Below are 13366 nucleotides of genomic sequence, written 5' to 3'. Positions count from 1 at the left end.
ATGTCATGGCAACCAATCAGAGCAGGTACAGATATCACGTGATCAGAGCTTATCGATTCGGGAGATATAATTACTGGGTATTTTATGCAGGGTTACCATTTCTACCCCCACTACACGTTGCTAATTACTAAATTGATAGCGGGCTGAGCTCGTGGGAGATTGGGATATTGAGTCCATATAAACTTGTTGACGGAAAATAAATATTAAATTAAATATATGGGCACTTGTAATTAATGAATCCCTAAAGATTTAATTCTAATTTTCCGTGGAACCCAAATAAGATTCTTAAATATCATTTCAGATTGTTTTCTAAAAATAACGTTATATTTCGTTTGATCACTGCACGTGTAGCACATGATAATAACACGTGACACAATATCACGATGTCAAGTGACTCCACTTAGGTGATAAGCAAAACATAATACCAGCCTACTTGGCAAACTCACCTAACATTGTATCCCCAGCTTAAGTCCAGCAGACCACGTGTCTCCAAGGCAACCAATCACAGAGCTAAGCCCCTGCACGTGGTGCCATGTCAACCAATCACAGAGCTAAGCCCCTGCACGTGGTGCCATGTCAACCAATCACAGAGCTAAGCCCCTGCACGTGGTGCCATGTCAACTAATCACAGAGCTAAGCCCCTGCACGTGGTGCCATGTCAACCAATCACAGAGCTTGCCCGGTATTGTATCCTCTCCACTTGTCCGACAAACCATCATAACGATCACCACTCTTCTTCCTCCATAGTCCATACTTTAGTGAAACTGGTTACTCACTGCTTCTTTGACAACTGCTAGGGACAAAAATGTTCGTTAAAAATATATTTAAACTATTAAAAAAAAAAATTTTAAAAAAATATATTTAAACTATTAATATATTTAAACATTTATTAAATATATTTAAACATTTGTATCCAGAAATTATTGCGAAATACCTCATAATCTTACTCCTTCATTCAAATAATTCTAATTTCGATCTCTTCCATTACAACATCACGTACAAGTACAACACAGCATTATTACATAATACTTGTCAACGACTTGTTATTATGTGCGTTATTACCGAATCATCACGTCTTCTTATCCGCACCATTGACTAGAATTCTTATTTTAGACACGCATTTTCTAAAAGACAATATTCCTACTATAATTCTATACTGTAAGATAGTAGGAATTTCATGTTGCAACAAGGTTGTGCTTCTGTACACTATTTCATGTTGCAACAAGGTTGTGCTTCTGTACACTATTTCATGTTGCAACAAGGTTGTGCTTCTGTACACTATTTCATGTTGCAACAAGGTTGTGCTTCTGTACACTATTTCGCCAACCATCACTAAAATAAAATTTCCCAACAAATTTCTCTTTTTTCCATGATACAAAGAAACATTCCAATTTTGCGATGGTCCAGATAACTACAATAATTGCATGTTAAACTTCCCCTTCTCAGACTGCCCGGACCCTTGATCATGTTTAGTGGCCTCCCTCATGCTATTTCACATCTTGTCTTGAAGTCTGAGGACTGAGGACTCTAAATCGTGAAAAATCCAGTTGTACAGTAACAATAATACCAGATCACAGAAGAGAAAGTGTCTCATTTAGGAGTCGACAGTAAATTAGCCCCTCTGTAAATTATTTCACACCTTCAGTTCTTAACGCTTTGAAAACTTGAACATTGCTGGAGCGTATCCATTAAGGTAGACACACCCAAACTGTCGCAGATCTAAATGGGATTGTGTAATTCTCTCATGCTGTAGAGAAAATGTCATTCTGAATCCAAATGAGAACAAAATGGCTTCACTGTATTGATAATTACACTTCGTAGCGACATGTGGCTCAAAATGGATTTTAGATTCGAATATGAGACGACTAGCCGGTATGTTCAATTTGAAATCACTAATCCGTAACACTGAACATTGTGCAGTTAAATTAACATGGGCGGGACTAACAATAGTGTTTCTCCGAAACAATTGTTGCAGATGGTTCTCAGTAGTTACTGTTTTCAAATCAGTCGCCACGTAGGATTGTTAAGAAATTATTTCGTATTTAAGAAGCTGCCAAGGCTGATTAAGGTATTGTGAATGTTTTCAACATTTCATAAACTCTATACTGTTTATTATTTGTGGGGGGTTCATATCCTTAGTATTCTTGAATCACAAGGGTCCACGAGGAAAGTCCTTCGTCACTCTTGAGTAATTATAAAGTAGGTTAAGTAGAACAGAATTTTTCTTGCTTTTATCGCCGTTTTTAAATTGCAAAAACGAACAAATTCTGGGACGAATAGCTAAAAGCGATGTGTTACTTTCAAATACTGCATATTTTAAGCATCTGTTACACTTTTCAATATCTATTCCTGTTCTACTATAAAAGTTGGATACATACTACATTAGACTAATATTCTTTCACATTATAACTTTATAATATTAAAGGTAGACATGGCTTCTAAGTTCCAGATCCTTCTCATGATAATGATGTTATCACTCTGCTACTCTGTAAAGGCCAAGAGCCTTCTCCAGGACGAGAAGGCACTTCTGTTGGAGAAGAGGGCAGTCTGTGCCAGTTTCTTAACGAAGGTGAGAAGAGCAACCTGTATATGTCTGGAATACTTAGACGAAGAATTCCTAGACTGCACGAATCGGAAAATAACGAGACATATACGTTGTAATCGGGTTCAAAACGTCAGAAGTAAGAAGGGATGCAGACCGAAAGAAGTGCACGAGATCCACTAGAATTTGTATTCTCTCGATAATTTATATTTTCTTTGTCAATACGAAACCGTTGAAACTGGTATTATTTTCTGCTACTTCATTAAATTTTTCAATCAAAACGTTTAAGCTCATCGTGAGCAACACGAATGGAGCAACCCACGGTCGCCCATAAATAAAGCAAAACAGAAATTCGATTAGAACAAAATAAATGGGGGTCGACTAATGAACATTCGCAGGTCTGTTTATTTTGTGTATATTTTCGGGTGGTCGAACCATGTTCATTCGCCGTTGTCCTAATAACTCAAAATAATGTAGCCAAAGCAAAAATAAACAATTTTTGCCAAAACAGAAAATTCTTTCCGGCAAGTGTATTTTATAATATATATGTAAATATAAACCAATAATATTCCGTTGAAAAAAGGGATTTTATATTTTAATACTTATGTACTGCAAATATCATGAATTTAGATAGTAACACGCACGGACAACTCTCATATTAAAATATTAAGCTTACCTCTCATTAGAAGTCACAAGACATTTCCACAGCTCACTCACAAAGTGTTGAGAATTGTTGTTGTCCACATCGTACTTTCTACCAGAACACGAAGTTTTGTAAATACAGGTATTCAGTTCTCTCAGTTTCATTGGTTTATTCATCAAAGTCCATTCTTCTTCTTTGAATTCGGTACTGACCAAAAGTTTATCTTTGTATACAAATTTCTTAGCTCCATTTTTATGATCTACCACTCCGCTCATTGATTGGCTGACCCATACATTAGATAAGTGAGATGGCGTAATGCTCAATGCTGCGATCTTCTTGTCACCAGTGAATAGAGCTACGAATGGTTTGGATTCTCCCAGTCCCACAGTATTATTTGTATCGATACACTCAATATCTCTTGGGATGAAATCACAGTCATTGAACTGAGCAATAAAGAAAGCATGCTTTTCACTGTCATTCACGTTAACAGTACCACGTGCTATCAAAGCTTTATGCTCAGCCATCACTCTTGTCTGGTCTGTTGCCCATATTGATATATGCGTGAAGTTGTAGCCATCACCCAAGTGCTCCATGAACTGAAGGAGCACTGAATCTATTTTGTAAAGCGGAACCTCCTCCTCCTTCTTCTTCTTCAACAGTAGAAACGCTGCTACTACTACAGCACCAACTGTCAACACTATTTTAACTCCTCCATCCCATATCAGTCTGTAATAAGTTTCCATGCTGGGGGGGATTGTTAATTTCAGGAACTAAGGTTTGTTACATCGCCAATTTGCACATTGGAAAGAAATAGTGACAGCAGCATTTTATTTAGAAAAGCATTTTATTCAGATAAGTCGTGTTCAACAGACTGAATTTAACGATGGGTAGGTGAAAGGTCTCAACGTTGACCTAAGTTAAATCCATAAAAGAATTATCGTTCACTAAGTTATAATTGATAGTTAATTTATTAACTTCTTAATTAAAGGTTAGGGGAGAGTTTCGCCGTAATGTTTGCTTATTTTAATGACAATCCTTTATATTGGTAGGAATTTACAGAATTTCTGTAATTTTGAAAATAGGAAATTCGGTAATGTGGCAACGCACGGTTAACGCACGGTCACTTAAGGCACGGTTAACGCATGTGCGTTAACCGTGCCTTAAGAGACCGTGCCTCAACCGTGCCTTATGTAACCCTTGTGCCTTAACCGTGCCTTAACTGTGCTTTAACCGTGCCTTAACCGTGCGTTAACCGTGCGTTGCCACATTACCGAATTGCCAATTCTTTTTTTTTAAAACAGTAATACTCTGATTTTACAACCGCAAAAATATAATGTTTATTATATCTGTAATCATGATGTACAAAATCAGTGAAGCAAAATCAGAGGATGCGAATCAATTCTAAACTTAATTTTATTGATACTACTCCTAGCTATTACCTATTAGACATTAGTCACCATACGTTACTACACATGTTATCTATACGATCATACAAATGTTCTATTTTATAAATATAATAATCTACATAGGAGATTCTGTAAATTTGCTAATTATGATAGCAGCTGTTCTAGCAGCTCACTGGACTGATTATACAGTCCTGGAACATTTTCAAACAATGATTTCTAAATAAATTTTCATAAATAACTGAACCCAAATAATTAAAGTCTATCGTTACTATTAGCTACTTTCAATATCAAATACCAGATCTAACAATTATCACCATTCATTACGAATGAATTTCTGTCAACAACACTTTTCGGTCAAGCTACCATCCTATTTCAAATATCAAACAAATTTTGTTTGACATCTTTGACACGTGTTACACAATACACGTGTCATATCATTCCCAAAGATAAAATCCATAAAAATCTCTACTTAAAGCGGAACCCGGAATTTGTGGAGGACAACCAAAGCATCAGAAGAAAACAAAATGGTTGGTAGGTTACATTGAACAGAAGCAAAAAGCAAATTAAGTCTAGCATCAATCAAGGAAAAATCAAATTTTAGTTCTTAATCATTGAGATAATCTCAATGCACCTAGTTTGCTTTATTTACAGCGTTACATTCAAAAATCGATTTAATTTTAGGAATTCGTCATTCACAAGACATAATATTAGGTATGAAATAACAATGCATCTAAGAGGAAATAATGATTAAGATTTAAGGAATTAATTATAGATAATTACAAACAAAAATGCTAGTTCGTTGTAGATGTTGGATTGTTCACAAAAAAAATATGCCAGTTTCTACCTGAACCCGTTCCACTTGAAATTGAATGTACTCTGATAAAATCATCTCTTAATTTAAGGTCCATAATCAATCAAATCATTATTTTAGTAGCTTACAAAGCCAATAACTAGCGCGGCTATTAACAAGCTTTTTAAAATACTAAAAGATATCTTGTCCTCTATCCAGGTTTGGGAGTTAAGCCGTATTTGCCAGGCTGCAGGAATGTCTCTATCAAAGTGTTCTTAAGATCAAGCAGTTGCTCAGCCAGTACCTTCTTACTCTGCTCCGAACCAGAAGGACTTATAATCTCAGTGTAATACTTTATCTTTGGCTCCGTTCCAGATGCACGTAGAGTCCCCACACAGCCGTTGTCAAAGGTAAAGGTCAGCATCTGCCCACTGGGATCCGTGGGTAGGATGGACTTCTTGTCCTCGAAACTGCTATCATAACCAGTTGTAACGTCTCTGATACCTACTATCTTGTACTTACCACAGTGGGTCGGATACCCCTTGTCTCTCAGAGCTTCGAACATGGTCACTATAGTTGGAGGGTCAAAACAGAGATAGTAAGAATCATTGGAGATGTGGTATCCGTATTTAGTGTAGAGAGACTGGAGGAACTGAGACAGAGAACTGCCGCTGTCGTAGAGTTTGGAAGTGTAGGCAGCAAGTACTGAGCCTGCTGAGATACCATCTTTATCCATGACATTAGTCCCGTACATGTACCCAATACTTTCTTCGTACCCGAACAGGCACGTGTAGCCCTCCTCCATTTTGCGGAGAGCGTAGTTTGCCATCCACTTGAACCCTGTTAGGCAATCTTCAAACAGGAATCCTTCCTTTTGACTCATGGACCTTAGGAATTTGGAAGAAACGGTACTGGCAACCATGTAAAGTTTCTCATTAGGAAAATTAGGGTGAGTGGATTTAAAGTTCTCGTATGCAATTGTACCCATTATTGCACCTAACTCATTGCCATTGAAAACATACCAGGAGCCGGACGGTGATCGTTCCGCACAAGCCAATCTATCAGCATCGGGATCATTAGCTATGATAACACTGGAATTATTAGCATCAGCTGCTTTCATTGCTAGATCTAGAGCACTTTTACCCTCTTCAGGGTTTGGGAATGCTACCGTGGGGAAGTTCGGATCGGGTTTGCATTGTTCCAGGACTGACACGAATGGATTTAACCCGAAAACTTCAAATGATTTCTCCATGAACTTCTGTCCAACACCATGCATGGGGGTGTAAGTAAACTTTAATTTGGAGGACTTGAGAGTGTTTTTGTCATCAACCGCATAGCTTTCAACATCTTTGTAGTAGTTACTGTAGATGTCATCGTAGGGGTCACTCCTAAGTTTAGATGTGCCCAACATATCAACATTCCAAGCGTCAGGTTGAATCTCAAGGTTCTCTAAGATATGATGTGCAATGTTTCTATCGTGGGGTGGAATGATCTGGGCTCCGTTCGACCAGAAAACTTTGTAACCATTGTCTTCCTTGGGGTTGTGAGATGCTGTGACCATTATTCCAGCTGCTGTTTTGTATCTACGAACTGCATAAGCTAGGAATGGGGTGGGAGTGATGTCAGAGAAGAGGTGGACGGGAATTCCGAGACGGACCATAGCAACGGCAGCCAACTTAGCAAACCTGATATAAAATAACTTTAGTTGGCTATCACAATTAAATGGTTGGACACAATATTTACAAGCACTGAACTAAATCCTAGGCATTAGAGAGTTTTATAAATAACTTTAATTTAGATTATCAACGTATTTATTACCAATAATATTATTATCGTCGTGTTAACACTAAAGACTCACCTTGACGAGTTGTGTCGAGCATCAAACCCTATAGCAACACCATTCTCTCTGACAAGAGACTCCTGCACTTCCAGCAGATATTTAGCAAACCCCTGAGATGTTTGGATCACTGTCACATCATTCATACAGGAATATCCGGGTCCCATCCTAGCTCTCAGTCCAGCAGTTCCGAATGCCATTCTTTTCGTTAACAAAGCTTCAAGCTCTGTGTGTTTTCTCTCTTTGACCATGCCCAAGAGGGCTGCACAGGTACTCTCATTCTTGTCTATATTTAGCCAGCTTTGTATCTCCTCATCCAGTTTACTGGAGCCTGTTTTAATGTCAATATCCTTGACGATGAGATCTTGCATACTATCCCTAGATAAATTAGAATTGTTAGGTAGATAAGATTTTAAAGGTGTGTTGGTATGTAAGTATTACAGTTCATAAAAGGGTAAGATGATATTGTAATATTTTAATTGAAATTATTGAATTACGATAATGACACCCGGTTCAAATCTTTGCATTTTTTAAGTAAGATAAGTTTTAAACTCCAAATCCAATTCTTTTTAATTATTTATCTTAAAAAATCTTACTCCTAATGTACCTAAACAAAGCACAAGATTTTAAAACTGGGATTTCTTTTTGAAACACTCTGTTTACAATGCACGACACAACCAAAGCACAACATTTTAAAACTGGGAATTCTTTTTGAAACACCCTGTTTACAATGCACGACACAACCAAATCACAAACCTTATCACTGCAGAAAATTCCAAACAAGAAAAAAAAACTCAGCTCTGACAGTGAGTGCCCCCCCCCCCCCCCACATACATGAGACATATGATATGTCTGCTAACAGCATAACCGTGGTCAAGTAATCTAGGTAAATCTCATATCAGTGATAAAACTCCATTAGTAGGCTGTGTTGTAATTATTTAATTATGTGCTAGCCAGGGTAAGTTGAGATATTGCAGATCGAATTATTTTCAACCTCGTACCTAATCAAGTGAGCTGCTGAATGACGTTCTTTCAAACAGCTCATCTGAGTTGTACAAGATAATGATGTAAATCAGGCACAGGATGGTAGGTAATGTTGAAATAAATCTATCTTAGATAACTGAACATTCCCTACTACTTCGTAAGTAACAAAATGTTTTTTCAACTTACAACCTAGCGCAGATTTTTACATTATGCTACACTATACTGTGAACCTTTCACTTGAGTAACTCATAGAATAAACATCAATAGCAGGTGCTATATAATATTACTTTATCAGTAATTCAAACAACTGTACATACGGAAATGCCAACAATTTTCGGCCGAATTTGCCTTAACTTTGTGGTCGATTTAATAAAGATTCAACAAACCATTGCAGCGATTTTCAGAAGTCGAAAAATGGTGATGAGTATTATGTATATTATATATAATTATTTTCGTTATTATAACATGTCACGATGGCCGAGTGGTCTAAGGCGCCAGACTCAAGAGCAATCTTGCATTCGTATGAATGAGCATTCTGGTCCACGAATGTGGGCGTGGGTTCAAATCCCACTCGTGACAACTTTTATAGTTGTGTATAGTGTAGTTAACTCAACAGTCAACGTGTATACCCTTCTACAACAGTATGTATAAACTTTTCACTTGAGTAACTAGAGTAAACATTATGAGTGAGATATTACTTTATCACTAATTTAAACAACTGTACTACGAGTATATTCATGTTGAATTAGCACGTCAAAATGTTGTATACTGTATTCTTCACATTTATTGTGAACACAAATCAGTAACTTGTGTGTATTAATTATAGTAAACAATTATTTACACACTTTAGTTTATTGTATTATAAATACAACAATATAATAAGTATGGAAATAAATAAGTTCAATAGTTTAATAACCAAATCGAACAACATCACTATTTACAACAAGAAGCATTTCATGTGATGTGAAACCACACCACTTTGTACAGTACATGTGTTACCCACAAATAGTATCAATAACAGATTATTGCAGTAATGCAACCATTACACTACTGACTACAAAGCAATAATTGGATTTTATCGGACAATAGTTTCTATTACCAGTTCCCTGCACCCCACAATATAATACCTGGTCTCTGTGCACGTAATATAGCACAGATTCTTTACTGGATGCACGCTGAGATACTTGCTTTGGTAATATTCTTCGAATTCCTGACTTCTTAGGAGACTGGGGATATTAATATGATTCTAAAAGTTATCAGAATAACTGCTTTGATGCTTTATGTTGCATTGCAATGTCTCCTGATTCCTGTGAAAGTGATGTTCCTGATACACAAGTCGTGGAGAAATGCTATTATTCCTCATATAAGGTATGACTAATTTGAAACCAAGACATGTAATATATTTCATTTATCAATTTATCGTGAATTATGATTTGACATTTATAACTTTTTAATAATGTTTATGATTAATTTTAAGATAAATCACACTTAAGTTGGAATATGAATAGTAGATTTATGACTTATTTATGATTTCAGAATACAAATGATGCAGAATACAGCTATGTTTTCCCAAAAGATTGGCCTATGCAAATTCTATGAGTTCATTCGCTTCTTATACGAAAAAGCAGTCACAGTCAATAAAGAGTACACAGCATTTGGAGATGGTATCATAGCATTGGAATGCAAACCTAGGAAGCAGAAACCTGGTGCACCTCTTGCAACTGCCCACTTAGTGCTTCATGGAGGAGGGTTCATCTATGGCTCACCTATGACAGTGGCAAAATTCAGCGAGCATCTGTGCAATTCATTGGGTCATGATGTCATAGCTCTGAAATACCCACTAGCCCCAGAGCACACATTCCCTGAACCTCTCATTTATGTTGCAAGGGCCATAAAAATGTTTTGTAACAGATACGATACAGTACATTTAGTGGGAGTTAGTGCTGGTGCAAATCTTGCTCTTTCAGCATGCTTGTTGCTTGCAGATGTTGGAGAAAAACGTAGGCCACAAACACTTACCCTGATTGGAGGACCATATTCTTTTAACACAGATGCTTTGTCTTATAGAAGGAATAAAGATGGACCGAAACTCACAAAGTCTATGATCTGCCAGTATTGGTCACTGTACATTGAAGGCAATCAAGGAAAAAAACAGGAGCTCTTCAACAAGTTTCAAACAATATTGAACCAAAAGGCATCCTCCTTTCAAGAAATGTATCAGCTGGGTACAAACTATCTAGCGTATTGTGTTCCAATCGACTCAAACTTTATTTTGGACCTCCCAAAAACATTAGTTTTAGTAGCTGAAGAAGACATTCTGTTAAGTGACAGCATTGCTCTCTACCGAAAACTGAAAAATGAAAGATCAGAGGCTCTGTTGAAGGTGTACCCAGGGGCACACATTCATCTGGCTGAAGAAAATGGTATAGTTGAGCAGGACATCATAAGCACTATGAGAGACTATTTTGTATTTTAGCATGTTTTACATGCTAGCTAAGTGCTTAAAAGCTAATTTTGAACTTTATAGCACTTAGCTCAGCCATAGTAAGAGAGTCTAGTCGTAGTTCAGCTACTGTGGAAATCGACTTTTTAAATATATTTTTATTGCTTGATTAAAGCAACCATTGCATGGATAGATAGAGTCTCAATCTTGATAAAAGTATTTTCTGTACAATAAAAATTTGTTATCCTGATCCTATTTGATCGTATGATCAGTTTCACAATTACTTTTTTATTGGTTGATCAAAACAATCTGTGTTTTAATTATTCTTTGCTTGATTTAGTTAAGCAGGATAGGAGTTGATTTTGGCTGTAAATTATCTTATCAACCTCTTCTTCTCAGAGTAAGAAATGTCAGTAATCTTACTATCTCAAACTAATTTATAAAATATGTCAATGATGCTGAGTCGGAGTAGCTTAAGTAGCCTAAACCTTAATTAAAAGATTCATTGACATAGCTAATAACTTCAAATGGTCGAGTTGAGTAGTATTACTTATAGCAAGAAAGTTTTTTTTTTGTAAAAAAATTATTCAAACAATATACACATAATTGTCACAATGACCCTATATAAAAACAACCCTTTAAAAACTCAACAAATTCCCTATCTTTTATTGCCATATTACAATGAATAATAATATCATAATAAACATAGTTTAACTTAAACATCCGATAATAAACTCATGGATATTAGATATGCTCATGAAATGTAAAATATGCTTTTTACTATATGGACACGTTCATTAGAGTTTGAGGATATTGGTAAACAAAAATAATAGCGTTTTTGACGATAGTGGCTTAATTTTGACATCTATTAACCTAGCACGTTCAGAAGTTCTGAACATTAGCCACGTAGCCCATCCTCCCATATGCACCGCTCAGAAAGAAAATCTATTGTTGTTAGGCACTATAATGTTTCAAATGTCACATTTTGTGTGACTTAGTTAACTGCAGTTGTCTAATTATCATTCTTTGGTCTGAAATATAGTAAATTAGGTCAATCTAACAATTATGATACAACATTGGTTAATGGGCACGGATCGAACGGTTACAAGGCAATATTTGGGTAACTTTGTCACACTCATGATACCATACCTCTATTCTACTGTGAGGTGTCCTAAAAACCCTTTCAACTCATTATTTGATGGTTGCTCTACCAATCATAGCCCTAAAATATGTTGTTTTGAATATATAGCTAATACAGGCACTCGGTTATTGGGAAATGAGGTTAATTCTGTCACAATATATGGAATTTAAAATTTTGGGCGAATTATTTATATCTGATTTTGGTTTGAAAGGCGGGAAAATTTTATATGATGACAATGTAGTTGATGCAAGTTAAGATCAGTTGATGTTAACATTGTCACAAAAAATTATACGAAATCGTAAATAGATTAAAAACAATGATGATAGAATGAAATAGTCTCTTATAATAACTCTTATAATAACCCTTATAATAACTGATGTGACAAAGTAAACATGTCTTGCCCCTATTTTGAAGATCTATATTCTATACCTCTATTAGAATATTGTCCAGAACATCAGAGCTTAAGTTTAACAATTTTAGGTTAAATTTGTCAAAGTCACTAAAAATGTGACAAAATTAACTTTTCATGCCCCAACAATTTCAAGATAGTGTGTAAAAATTAGCAGGCTGCTTTATTACCTATATAAATCAATCCAAACTACAAAAAAATATATGTTAATGTGATGTCGATTACCTAACTCTTATAATAACTGATGTGACAAAGTAAACATGTCTTGCCCCTATTTTGAAGATCTATAACTCTATTAGAATTCGACATTCTTTCATAAACGATTGGAAGAATATTGTCCAGAACATAAGAACTCAATTTTAAAAATTTAGATTAATTTGTCAAAGACATTGAAAATGTGACAAAATTAACTTTCCCTGCCCCAACAGTATCAAGATACCCAAGATAGTGTGTTAAAATTGGCATAGGATTTATTACAGGTATATTAAAGTATTAATCGATCCAAACTACGAAAAATATCTTTTAATCTGATGACGATTACCTAACTCTTATAATAACTGATGTGACAAAGTAAACATGTCTTGCCCCTATTTTGGCGAACTATACCTCTATTAGAATACTATGTAACTTTATCATCAAAAAAATTTCGATAAAGTAGTTATTTTGCCAGCAAGGAGCTAACAGAGTTATAATAATTTTTGGTGACGAAATTACCCTATTTTTGACCATGTAGCGGTAGTTTAATTGTGACACTGTTAACATATTACCACCTGATAATGATTTGTGTGACTGGTGCATGGTACTAGCAGTGTTGTTTGATCCATAGTACGTATAATATAAGGGGTTTAAGCTGGTATATCATTATTTGTTCAATTTCACACATGTTCAGATATCATCAAGATTATGTGACAAAGTAAGCTTGGTTGTGCCTTCTGTGTTTTAATTCCTTACGACTATATAATATAATAACAATTCCCAGCACTTCCAGGCCATCAAATAAACTGACACTACTCAGCATTGCTTATCAGGGTGCCCTAAACATTCATCACATATTTTCTTTAATGTGTGACAGAGTAAACCTGAATGCACCATCTAACGAAAAAAGTCGTCAAATATGTAGGTAATGGTCATATGTACCCATCCAATCAACTGGACACTCAAAAATTTGGTC

At 35.8% G+C, this 13366-nt stretch overlaps 1 protein-coding gene and 1 non-coding gene across 3 annotated transcripts; one reads left to right on the top strand and one right to left on the bottom strand.

Annotated features, from left to right (window-relative positions):
* Window positions 1-4497: 4497 nt before the first annotated feature.
* On the bottom strand, window positions 4498-7978 carry LOC134817773 (phosphopentomutase-like). 2 transcript variants are annotated; one of them, XM_063827097.1, is made up of 3 exons: window positions 7892-7978; window positions 7240-7825; window positions 4498-7066 (listed from the first exon to the last, which is right to left on the bottom strand). In XM_063827097.1, the coding sequence occupies exons 2-3, from the start codon at window positions 7587-7589 to the stop codon at window positions 5593-5595; spliced, it is 1824 nt and encodes a 607-aa protein (XP_063683167.1). In that variant the 5' UTR covers window positions 7590-7825; window positions 7892-7978; the 3' UTR covers window positions 4498-5592. The 2 variants fall into 2 exon arrangements, with proteins under 2 accessions (XP_063683167.1, XP_063683166.1); XM_063827096.1 differs by lacking the exon at window positions 7892-7978 and having other exon boundaries at window positions 7240-7862.
* Window positions 7979-8669: 691 nt separating this feature from the next.
* On the top strand, window positions 8670-8781 carry Trnal-caa (transfer RNA leucine (anticodon CAA)). Its single transcript has 2 exons — window positions 8670-8707; window positions 8736-8781. It is a non-coding gene; the product is annotated as a tRNA-Leu (tRNA).
* Window positions 8782-13366: the final 4585 nt, after the last annotated feature.

This window comes from Bolinopsis microptera, chromosome 7, assembly GCF_026151205.1.
Source record: "Bolinopsis microptera isolate Bmic1 chromosome 7, MBARI_Bmic_1.0, whole genome shotgun sequence".
In the NCBI taxonomy this organism is placed as follows: Eukaryota; Metazoa; Ctenophora; class Tentaculata; order Lobata; family Bolinopsidae; genus Bolinopsis; species Bolinopsis microptera.
The sequence above is the reverse complement of the archived record's forward strand: the minus strand, read 5'-3'. Positions and strand labels throughout refer to the sequence as shown.